We start from the raw sequence: 12365 nt of genomic DNA, 5'->3' as shown, positions 1-12365 counted from the left end.
CAGGGGCCATTATGGAGCATAATACGGTGTGCAAGAATGTGGGGGGGGGGGTTGTTAGTTGGTCGGGTTCCCATGTCATAAGTTTGCTATGGGGCCCCGCCATTCCTATAGATGACTCAATACGTTTCAGCCATTTTTATAATGTTTTTCTATTGGGTACTGAACCCAGGACCTTTGGTACACAATGCAAAGATGTAGGAAGGTAAAATCCACATGTTCATCCTTTACCAGCGGACAAATGTTCTCAGCCTAAAAGTTTCACAAACAATGTTTTTCTTGACAGGCACAAAATACTTTTGTAACACTTGTAAAGTATTGGTGTACTAACCTATATCTCCATAACCCTATATTATGTACTGTGAGAGAGTGGAGGGTGTGGTCTGGGAAGACAGGTACATTCCAGCCAGGCACCTAAAGTGTGTATGGTAAAGACTCACACCAGGGAGGTCAGCTGACTAATCAGGCCCTAATAAAAGTCTGTGTGTGAAGACTAGCAGGGTGGCACCACACTGACAGAGTTGAACTGTCCAAACCGGACCTCCAAAACAGGTACTGTGCCACCGGTTGTTGTTGCCAAGGTGGAAGACTGGTAGCCAGTCTCCTGTATAGTCAGGGAAAAGTTTCCTTACATTAAAGTTAGTTTTCTCAGCCGAGAAAGTTTTTTTTTGTTTTGTTTATCCTGTGGCTTTGCAAAAGCAGTGTATGCGTTACATATGAATAAAGCCTAAACTCATGTGCAATCCAGTGTCTGTGTCCCTGTTTCCTGCACTGCTACCGAGCATCTACCTGAGCGATTCCCCACAGTACCTATAAAAAAAGAACATTGCTATTAAGGTTTTTAGACTGAGAAAATCCTCCCTTTAGCTATAGGTGAGCATACGGGTCACCTGACTATGTTCATATCTTTTCTGGATGGTGCCCAGAGCTCTGACCACCACCGCCACAGTATTATGGATATTAGATAGTGCCACAAACCCTGTTTATCAGCTTGGTAGGGTATATTCACTACTTTGGAGGAGAAATCAGAGGAGAAAACTCTAAACTTGGGAAAGTTGGACTGTGCAGCGAGAAATGACAAATGTAAGGGATTAAGGATGTGTAACACCTGCTGCAGTGTGACCTTCATAGTATTGGCAGCATCAATTTTCTTCTCAAAGAAAGATCCTTTAAATCCTAAACCATTTATTTACCTCTGTTAGGCAGACGTGTCTTTTGGGTTCAATGCCAGCACATAATGACAAATTTAATTTAGCAATTTTGTCTGCACAATGTTTTAAAGTAATTTCTCACCTGCTGAAGCGAATTGCAGGTTTATGAAGTGTTTTTTTTTTTCCGTCAGATAGATGGGAGGATGTAGAATGTCACCACGGGGAAATATGAACACAGTAATTTAGCCTATAAAATAAATAAAGCTTGTACCGATAGCGACGTCTGGTCACAGAAAATCCTCCTGCTCTCGGTCACCCTGTTCTCTTGCTCCATGTGTAGTAGTAGTGAGCCGATATTATCCTGACACACATTACTCATTCCTTAAAGGATAAATAATTCTAGATTAACATGTTCATTGTTGTCATGATCAAGTTGTTTAACAATATTTATTACATGTTTTAGCCTAAAAAATCTCATGGGTTGGTTTACTTGCTCCCAATCTGAACCAAAATGGAGCGTGCAAAATAATATCCAAAATCAAACGGACAAAATTGGATATTTTTGTAAATTGGTTTTGTGCAAGAATTGCTCTATCAAGTTATAGTTACAATCTGCCGATCCCCCCATTACCATCTTGCCTGAATTAGCCACAGATTCCGTGGCTCGAGACTCCCTGCTGATGAGACATATTCACCTGGGCCAGCAACGACATCCCATCATGGGTTAGCCCGAAGCCAAATACAGTGGCAGAAAATTAAGAGGAAATCAAAGAGGGCCTGGATGCCTTTCTTGAACAGAACAATATTACGGTTTATGGGTTCTAGATTTTAAGGAAACGTTGATCCAGGGGTTTCATACTGACTGCCAGATTAGAGTCGGGAAGGAATTTTTTTCCCCTGAAATGGGGCAATTGGCCTGAGCCTCATGGTTTTTTTTTTACCCTCCTCTGGATTAACACTGTAGGGATTGTAGGGTTATAGGTTGGACTTGATGGACTGATGTCTCCATCCAACCTCATCTACTATGTAACTATTTTCTGCCGTGTGAACATACCCTAAGGCTAAGGTCCCACGTAGCGGGTCGCAACAAAAAAGCATTAGCGGTTTCTATATGAAGAACATTTACTAAATCTATTCTGGAAGTTTCATTATAATGTCACAACAGATCCCGGTCTTGCAAATTCCAATATGCAAAAATCTTTTCTTGCTTCGATGTCATCCTCTATTGTCACACTATGTAAGAACAATTCACATTTGGCTCTTGAAAAATGAAAGTCGTGCAATTTTTTTTTTTTGCTATGTGCTGTGATTGAATTTTCAGTGAAATCCTTGGCACAATCTTCACATATTGCATACAGATTTTCTAGCAGAGGGTAAAGGGTAAAATCTGCAATAAATAGCCACAGCATAAAGTGATGCAGATTTACAATTTGCTGGCAGCATGTTGGCTCAGTGGTTAGAACTGCAGCTTTGCAGTCCTGGGTTCAAATCCTGCCAAGGGCAACATCTACAAAGAGTTTGTATGTTCTCCCCATGTTTGCATGGATTTCTTCCCACACTCCAAAGACATATTGATAGGGGGAAAATAAAATTTGCACCACATAGTTTTCTGCAGAATATGGATCCATTTTGCTGCTACCTAATATCTTTCTAGCCACAATGTCCCTATTTCCAGCTCCAGGACCCTGATCGCCAACTATAGATGCCCCAGTACTAACCACTGCCCCCTATCTGTAATGAACAGTATTAAATACTATCGATAACCAAATTACCTTTAGGAAGTTGGACTGTTTTCCGTTATGATCCAGACACATCATGTACCCATGGAAAAATATTACTGACTATATAAATCACTCTCTATATATCTTATTCTTGCATTTGTCTCTGGTGGGTTATTTGTTTGTCTATAACCTTCCATTTAGCTTTATATTTATGTCACCACAAAGCAATTTTCTGCAGTCATGTCAAATTACATTGATGTACAACCCGTCTAAATACAGGACGTTGCTTTTATACCTATGGGTCAGTATATGTCTACTCAATAGATAGCACAGCCCTGGGAATGAGGCCGGGTATATAATACTGAATTAACAGCTTTATATATTCTTTATAGGATGTTTGGGAGTTTGGGATAATATTACATGTTGGGACCAAGCTAAATTTGGAGAAACAATCACTCAGAAGTGCCCTTCAGTGCTGCGGCATTTCTTCAGGAATGATGGTAAGTGCCATATGTAGCGATATATTAAGAGGCAGTAACCCACATGTCATATTCCATTTACTGACCATATTAGATCTCTTATTGACTATATATACAGAGCCCAGTCGTGTCTATGACCCTGATATATCATTCTGATTGACTCAGTGAATATTTTATATGTTTCTTCTCTTTCACTATAGAACATTATAGGTGAATGCTCAGAATAATTGTAAGATTATCAAATGACATGTCCTATAGATGACCACGTGTCATATTTCATCAAGGATGAGATGGGGTAGATACATATGTATCAACTGATATTTGTTATATTAGTAAATATTTGTATATTTGGTTATGTATTTTGCACAATGCAAATTGTGTGAAGGGTATTTAGGATTTTAGTCAGCGAAAATCCTCCCGCAAAAAAATCATCTTCTGACTCAGATAGTGTTTTTTCCTCCCATACAGGAGCTTCTGAGTGATGCTAAGTTCACACTAGCGTTTGGTTTCCGTTTTTTTGGTTACCCATGTACTCCATAGATTATAATGGGAGCCACCTGATTTTTACCCCCCAAAAAAACTTGCAGGACTTTTCTCTCCACATTTTTCAAACGGAATGGGGATGGAACCTAGTGTGAACCTAGCCGTACATATTCAGGGTTATCTCCAAGGCTATGGAGTCATTAAGTCACACCACTAACCCCGGCTCCTCTATTTTTCTATATTCCAACTCCAACTTCGCCTCCTTCATAAATGGCTGACAGCGATGGTCAAACATACTATTCATAATTGATCTGTCTATGGTGGAATCAATGTCTAGAGGTCAATGGATTCTTACTTATACTATGATTTTCAAGTTAGTCCGGTAAATGGTAACGTGTCTGTTTTAATCTCAGGTCTGTAAGGGTCCGCCTATAAGGGTAAACACCTGTATAATCTTGTGCTCATTGGTAGCCACATGTAGAAGAGTTTTCACTCATAAGCAGCTGCTGTCAGTTTAGAACTCAGTTTAAGGCTTAGCAGATCTTTAAAGGGGTTCACTTTCTTATGATAATGGCCTATTCTTAATATAGGTAATCAATAACAATACTCAGGAGGTTCAATAGCCAGGACCCCAGCAGATCAGCTGCTGCAGTACCTAAATCCACTACTATTCTATATATGGCGATTAAGTAGCGTGGCTCCCAGGATATGAAGTTTATCAGGAGCCATGCTGACAATCTCCATGGGGTCTTGGGTGTCAGACCCTTGCGGTATATATTTCTATGGCGGCCACGCTCCATATCGCACCTCAGCCCTTGAATGACATGAATGGGACTAGGCTGTGATCAGGTCATGTGACCAATGTAGTGTAAGCTCGGCTCAGTGGGCACCTCTTCTGTTCCAAGCCATCTGACCCCCACGGACATAAGGATGGGTTATCAATTTAGAAGTCCCTGAATACCCTTTAAAGACAAAAAATAAAAATAATACTAGCAACTTTTCTCATGATTTCCTTCCCTTCCTTACTCTTTGTCTTCCACATCACAATCCTAACAGTAAAACGAAATCTAGACCTTCCGTATTGTGATCTTGAATGACAAAGTATTTATGAGCATACAGTATGTCTTCATTGTGTGTTCCCCTTGTAGTTGCTGGTTTATTTGGAGGCTATTATTAGAAGTGGCCATATCTTATTATTATGCATTTGATTTCTTTGGCTGTCCTTCATATTGATTGAACTATTTCGGAGAGCCACCGGCAGCAGGTCCTTTGATTTTTGAGCATGCAGTTTCGGCTCCACAATTTGTTTCAATCAGTCATAAAACACTCGAAGATGACTCCTTTATCTTCTCTACGGTAATCCGCATCTCAGGTTCAAAGGTTAAGAACTGCAGAGAGGTGCTCATAGGCAAAACTGAAAACCATACCAATTACTGGCGTACGAAGAGGGCCGAGCGAGCCAGGGTTGGGCCCTTCTCTCCTTGGCTTCTATTTTTAAAGAAGCTATGAGATCTCTGATGGACTGATTGTAAAACATGTAACACATCATAAAATATGATTATAATGAGATTCACCAAAAGTCCAGAATATTTTATAGTAAGAATAGTACTGCAGAGCACGCTATTGTTGCCCTCAAAAAGCAATGGAACTGAAGCAGAACTAAAATCCAATGAGGACAGCGTGTGACATTTTGTGTCTTCCAATGAAGGAAAGGATCCTCAACCTGTTTAGTAGTGGTATTATTAATAGTTTACTAGGTTGGTATTAGTAGCAGTTTGCTAAGGTAGTATTACTAGTAGTTTGCTAGGATGGTATTAGTAGTAGTTTGCTAGGATGGTATTAGTAGTAGTTTGCTAGGATGGTATTAGTAGTAGTTTGCTAGGATGGTATTAGTAGTAGTTTGCTAGGGTGGTATTAGTAGTAGTTTGCTAGGGTGGTATTAGTAGTAGTTTGCTAGGGTGGTATTAGTAGTAGTTTGCTAGGGTGGTATTAGTAGTAGTTTTCTAGGGTGGTATTAGTAGTAGTTTGCTAGGGTGGTATTAGTAGTAGTTTGCTAGGGTGGTATTAGTAATGGTTTGCTAGAGAGGTATTAGTAGTCATTTGCTAGAGTGGTATTAGTAATGGTTTGCTAGAGAGGTATTAGTAGTCATTTGCTAGGGTGATATTAGTAGTAGTTTACTAGAGTGGTATTAGTACTTTGCTAGAAAGGTATTGGTAGTAGTTTGCTAGAGTGGTATTAGTAATGGTTTGCTAGAGAGGTATTAGTAGTAGTTTGCTAGAGTGGTATTAGTAACAGTTTACTAGGGTGGTATAAGTAGTAGTTTGCTAGAGTGGTATTAGTAATATTTTGCTAGGGTGGTATTAGCAGTAGTTTGCTAAGGTGGTATTAGTAATGGTTTGATAGAGAGGTATTAGTAGTCATTTGCTAGAGAGGTATTAGTAGTAGTTTGCTAGAGTGGTATTAGTAACAGTTTACTAGGGTGGTATTAGTAGTAGTTTGCTAAGGTGGTATTAGTAATGGTTTGATAGAGAGGTATTAGTAGTCATTTGCTAGAGAGGTATTAGTAGTAGTTTGCTAGGGTGATATTAGTAGTAGTTTGCTGAAGAGGTATTAGTAGTAGTTTGCTAAGGTGGTATTAGTAATGGTTTGCTAGAGATGTATTAGTAGTAGTTTTCTAGGGTGGTATTAGTAGTCGTTTTCTAGAGTGGTATTAGTAATAGTTTGCTAAGGCAGTAGTAGTCGTTTGCTAGGGTGGTATTAGTAATAGTTTACTAGGGTGGTATAAGTAGTAGTTTGCTAGGAATCCTTTGATCTGGAAATTCTGTTGTGAATTTGGTTTTATTTCTGATAGTAAAATAGCAAAACTCTTGTATCGAACCTATTACTACATTACAGCCAAGTTCATACTCATATTGTTTAGTCCATTCTTGTGTTCCATCATAGGAACAGAAAGAGGGACTGAACAGGGGGGATAAATCTGTCTAATGAATGATGAGGTACTCCATTGTCTATATTAGGGTCTGTCGGGTGTCCATTATGTTCTTCATCATTTTGCCGGCCAAAAAAGTCCCACATGCAGCACTGTATCATCCGTGAGTTTACACAGATTCTACGATGGAAGCCTAATAGACCCTCTTATGTGGTTGAGATGTAGATTTAGTTCTCCTATAAGTACAATTATCACAGCTAATAATAATGACCATCATTTTACATTTCTGAAAACCCAAATCTGTATCCTTGAATTGCACCTAAGAATCCTAAGTCTAAATTTTTTTTCCCTGCAGGAAATATTAGCAGAACCTGCACATCGCGTGGATGGAGTGACACATATCCAGACATTTTTGATGCTTGTGGGCACAATGAAAATGTTACTCAATTTAATAAGGTAGGGACTTGTCATATTATTACAGGTACAGAACATGTAAGCTGATTTTTGTTCAACTCTAAACTCTAAATTTATTTTGGGTCTGGGGGGTGCAGAAACAACATTGAAAAAAATGGCACAATCTGTATGAAACACTAATTCTGAGTACATGTTAAAATGACATTTTTCATTCTAGTGACAGGTCCTCTTTAAATGCAGCATAGGGTAACGTATTACGATACAGATTTTCCACATTGGAATCTGTGCTGAAAATCTACACGTAATCCTCAAAGTGTGCATGCAACCTAATCTGTAATGGTTCCTCAATCCTGCCTTTCTCTGTGCTGTTGTAGCCTGCGGTGTGATATCTCAGGGATGACGTAACTGCAGGATCAATAACTAAAGGGTTCAGTCTCAGTACTGGGGGGGCTTTTATTGAATGACCCTGACTACATAGGAAACTGCTTTTAGACTTTTTCAAGTCACCGTCTTGAAAAATGCATTGAATGGCTTGAAAATCTCTTCCAAATCACTGCAGTCAAGTGAGATAAAATCGCTGTGAAGTCGCAGCAGTCTAGTGAGATATTATCCTTAGCAATAAATTGCTCCATCATAGTCTAAGCCACCGTAATAGCTTCCATACAGTAGTGTGCTCATTCCAATACTAAGTATATTACGGTGCATTATATAAACGCATAGGCTCGCTGTATTAACCCATAGCACACCTTGGGTGTAACATGGTACCTTGGGGGCCCCAATGTAAAATCTGTACCAGGTCCCCCAACTATAACATATCAATTATTATAGTGGTCTCTAGGGTTGAGCGATCGGGATCAGGAAAGATCGAATCCCGATCGGCAATCGAGCGAATTTCACGATTGGGATCGGCTGGAAAATGATCGAAAATCAGATTTTAAAAACAATCCTGAAATCCTCAAGGTCGGCTCAACCCTACTCCATAAACATAAAGTAACTAGGGTTGAGCGATCGGGATCAGGAAAGATCGGATCCCGATCGGCGATCGAGCAAATTTCACAATCGGGATTGGCTGGAAAATGATCGAAAATCAGATTTTAAAAAACGATCCTGAAATCTCAAGGTCGGCTCAACCCTAGTGGTCTCCTATATTGGGAAAAGACATCTTATGGGCCTACAAAGGCCTCTGGGCTCAGGTGCGACTGCATCCTCTGTACTACCTTTAGTTACACCCCTGGAGATCGCTGCCTAATCAATAGGTAATGAAAATATATTCCTAAGCGATAGATTTGTATATTTTATCCACATAAAAGTAAAACAAATTGTAAAAAAAACAAACCCAAAAATATAAAAACAACAAGTTAAATTTCCAATGCCTGGAGCGGGCACAAAGTAAATGGTTGGTGATGGGAATGGTAGCTGTGTCTCTGATCTTTACAGGTGTTTAATACTTGATAAAAAAATTATTCATTTTCTGTTACCTCTTTCTCTTTAATATGGATAAAGGATGTCGGCTGTCCACAAATCAAGTTATCACATGTAATGAGAGTCAATTTAGACAACTAAATTTAATAATCTGAAGAAGGAAGCTGACTAGTGGAATTGGGAATAGGGTCGGGGATGAAATTGGTGGGGGAAGTACAATAATGGGGAAGTACAATATCCTGGTTCTGAAGTTTGTAAGAAAAGGACATAGTCAAATTTGTTCAGATTTGTGATGCAGTTTTGAAACCAAAAATCAGGTGTGAGGGTAGGTTCATATCTGCCCCCGAACGGAAACCTAATCCGCATAAAAAAGCGGTTACCTTACGAAACCTGTGGCCCTCATAGACTGTAATGGGGTCTGCATGGTATCCTATGGGTTTCTGCCCAAAAACGGCGAAAAATGTGGTGAGAAAAGTGCGCATTTCTCAGGGTACAGGAGTAGTCTTGATTTATGTCCTCGCATCGACTTGACTTACATAAATTCCCTTTATCAATGAATAGGATTGCGATGTGTTTAGCATTTTACAGGACAGACATAAATGAAGTAGACAGCACATATATAGAATACTATGTGCCTCATACACCCCGCACAGCACCGCCCCATCTCACATCATTAGTCTGTAAAAGCAGAAGCTTCCAGACACTATGACTCAATGGCCAGGGCATACCTTATCCAAATTTGGTGCCTATATTTCTTGGGCATAAATACAATATTTCCATTCAGCCACGAATAGAATGACAAATTAGTCTAAAGGCTCCACATAGTTTACTGGAGTTTGAGTCCAAATAATGGACACGAAGAGCCGTGAATTATTATTCATTGGAATGAAATTTGTCTTCATAGTGCCGGCGCCTGTAAAATACGCGGCTTCTCCTATCTGTGTTTATTAACAACAAAGACATAACTCATGGGCTCAGCTTGGACCCCCCTTTGCAACGTCTCCTCACAACTGTCAGCCACTCCTATCTGTACATTTAACAACACATATTTCCTTTTCTACCTGTCTGGAAAACTTGTTCATAACATGTCAGTTCACACAAACTACCCGACATTCCCAACCCATGCCAGTGCCCACACACAGTAATTGTAACACCTTTGTGCCATAGCCTCCCCCCAAAAATCCCTCCTTACCTTTATAATGACCAGAATCCAGAATGACTCATGCGGACAGTGCACGGCAAGCACACAGACCCCATTATAGTCTATGGGGTCCATGCGCTTGAACTGCACAGCACTTGCAGTTGCGCTTGTATTCCGTCTTGGAGGGTCCTCATGCGGACTCCTTCTGGACGGAACACATCAGCATGTGTGAACTGGCCCTTAAAGTGGCTTAAAACATAGTGTAGAACACTCTCACAGCTCCTAGGACTCTATATACCCAATCTATAGCTCTATTAGGGTATGTTTACACAGAGTTTTTGGAGCAGATTTTGACGCATGAATCCACCTCAAATCCAGCTCCAAAAATGGCTCCTATTGACTCCCGTGAGCTGCCCTATCTTGCCACGGATTCCGTGGCTGACTCGGCATCTGTGGCGCAAGGCTCCCTCCTGATTAGGCCCATTCTTCAGGCCTAATCCGGAGCAGAACACTGCGACTGGATGCTTGTGCACTGCACCGGCATCCCGCCACGGCTAGCCACACAGAAGTGTTCACACGCGGAATGCAGATTACGCTGTGTGAACATACCCTAAGGCAAACACATCCAAAGTTATGTCAAAGTGAATATGATATTATTATACTCTGTCCTTGACCTCCACCTGTTATACTCTGGGATCTGAAGAGAGACAAAACTGCATTTGTTCACTTTCATAAAAAAAGAATGAATAAATTCAGGATATTCGGGTCGAACCTAACTAGGTACGACTCGGCCCACGTACTTCTACTTGGAACCGTGATAGTAAATCTTGACCTCTGAGTGTTGAAGTCATTCAAGCATAAGAATGGAAACATCTGAAAACCCCGTCTGATGGATTTTTGTTGCTTTTTGTTCATGTATTGTGGAATTTTATGCCAAATATACGAGGACTGAGGTCAGTTTCAAGGACCTATTAGTAGAGATGAGCGAACACTAAAATGTTCGAGGTTCGAAATTCGATTCGAACAGCCGCTCACTGTTCGAGTGTTCGAATGGGTTTCGAACCCCATTATAGTCTATGGGGAACATAAACTCGTTAAGGGGGAAACCCAAATTCGTGTCTGGAGGGTCACCAAGTCCACTATGACACCCCAGGAAATGATGCCAACACCCTGGAATGACACTGGGACAGCAGGGGAAGCATGTCTGGGGGCATAAAAGTCACTTTATTTCATGGAAATCCCTGTCAGTTTGCGATTTTCGCAAGCTAACTTTTCCCCATAGAAATGCATTGGCCAGTGCTGATTGGCCAGAGTACGGAACTCGACCAATCAGCGCTGGCTCTGCTGGAGGAGGCGGAGTCTAAGATTGCTCCACACCAGTCTCCATTCAGGTCCGACCTTAGACTCCGCCTCCTCCGGCAGAGCCAGCGCTGATTGGCCGAAGGCTGGCCAATGCATTCCTATGCGAATGCAGAGACTTAGCAGTGCTGAGTCAGTTTTGCTCAACTACACATCTGATGCACACTCGGCACTGCTACATCAGATGTAGCAATCTGATGTAGCAGAGCCGAGGGTGCACTAGAACCCCTGTGCAAACTCAGTTCACGCTAATAGAATGCATTGGCCAGCGCTGATTGGCCAATGCATTCTATTAGCCCGATGAAGTAGAGCTGAATGTGTGTGTTAAGCACACACATTCAGCACTGCTTCATCACGCCAATACAATGCATTAGCCAGTGCTGATTGGCCAGAGTACGGAATTGGGCCAATCAGCGCTGGCTCTGCTGGAGGAGGCAGAGTCTAAGGTCGGACCTGAATGGAGACTGGTGTGGAGCGATCTTAGACTCCGCCTCCTCCAGCAGAGCCAGCGCTGATTGGCCGAATTCCGTACTCTGGCCAATCAGCGCTGGCCAATGCATTCTATTAGCCCGATGAAGTAGAGCTGAATGTGTGTGCTTAGCACACACATTCAGCTCTACTTCATCGGGCTAATAGAATGCATTGGCCAATCAGCGCTGGCCAATGCATTCTATTAGCTTGATGAAGCAGAGTGTGCACAAGGGTTCAAGCGCACCCTCGGCTCTGATGTAGCAGAGCCGAGGGTGCACAAGGGTTCAAGTGCACCCTCGGCTCTCCTACATCAGAGCCGAGGGTGCGCTTGAACCCTTGTGCAGCCTCAGCTCTGCTACATCAGAGCCGAGGGTGCGCTTGAACCCTTGTGCACACTCTGCTTCATCAAGCTAATAGAATGCATTGGCCAGCACTGATTGGCCAGAGTACGGAATTCGGCCAATCAGCGCTGGCCAATGCATCCCTATGGGAAAAAGTTTATCTCACAAAAATCACAATTACACACCCGATAGAGCCCCAAAAAGTTATTTTTAATAACATTCCCCCCTAAATAAAGGTTATCCCTAGCTATCCCTGCCTGTACAGCTATCCCTGTCTCATAGTCACAAAGTTCACATTCTCATATGACCCGGATTTGAAATCCACTATTCGTCTAAAATGGAGGTCACCTGATTTCGGCAGCCAATGACTTTTTCCAATTTTTTTCAATGCCCCCAGTGTCGTAGTTCCTGTCCCACCTCCCCTGCGCTGTTATTGGTGCAAAAAAGGCGCCAGGG

The 12365-nt window shown here is 41.6% G+C and overlaps 1 protein-coding gene across 1 annotated transcript in view; it reads left to right on the top strand.

The window, feature by feature from the left end:
- Positions 1 to 12365, top strand: part of VIPR2 (vasoactive intestinal peptide receptor 2) — a 64323-nt gene that overhangs the window by 7758 nt on the left and 44200 nt on the right. The window contains exons 3-4 of the mRNA XM_075271543.1: positions 3262 to 3369; positions 7117 to 7217. Coding sequence (XP_075127644.1) covers positions 3262 to 3369; positions 7117 to 7217 — 209 coding nt within the window. The remainder of the gene's footprint in view (positions 1 to 3261; positions 3370 to 7116; positions 7218 to 12365) is intronic.

The sequence above is a fragment of the Leptodactylus fuscus genome, chromosome 4, assembly GCF_031893055.1.
Source record: "Leptodactylus fuscus isolate aLepFus1 chromosome 4, aLepFus1.hap2, whole genome shotgun sequence".
Lineage (NCBI taxonomy): Eukaryota > Metazoa > Chordata > Amphibia > Anura > Leptodactylidae > Leptodactylus > Leptodactylus fuscus.
The sequence above is the reverse complement of the archived record's forward strand: the minus strand, read 5'-3'. Positions and strand labels throughout refer to the sequence as shown.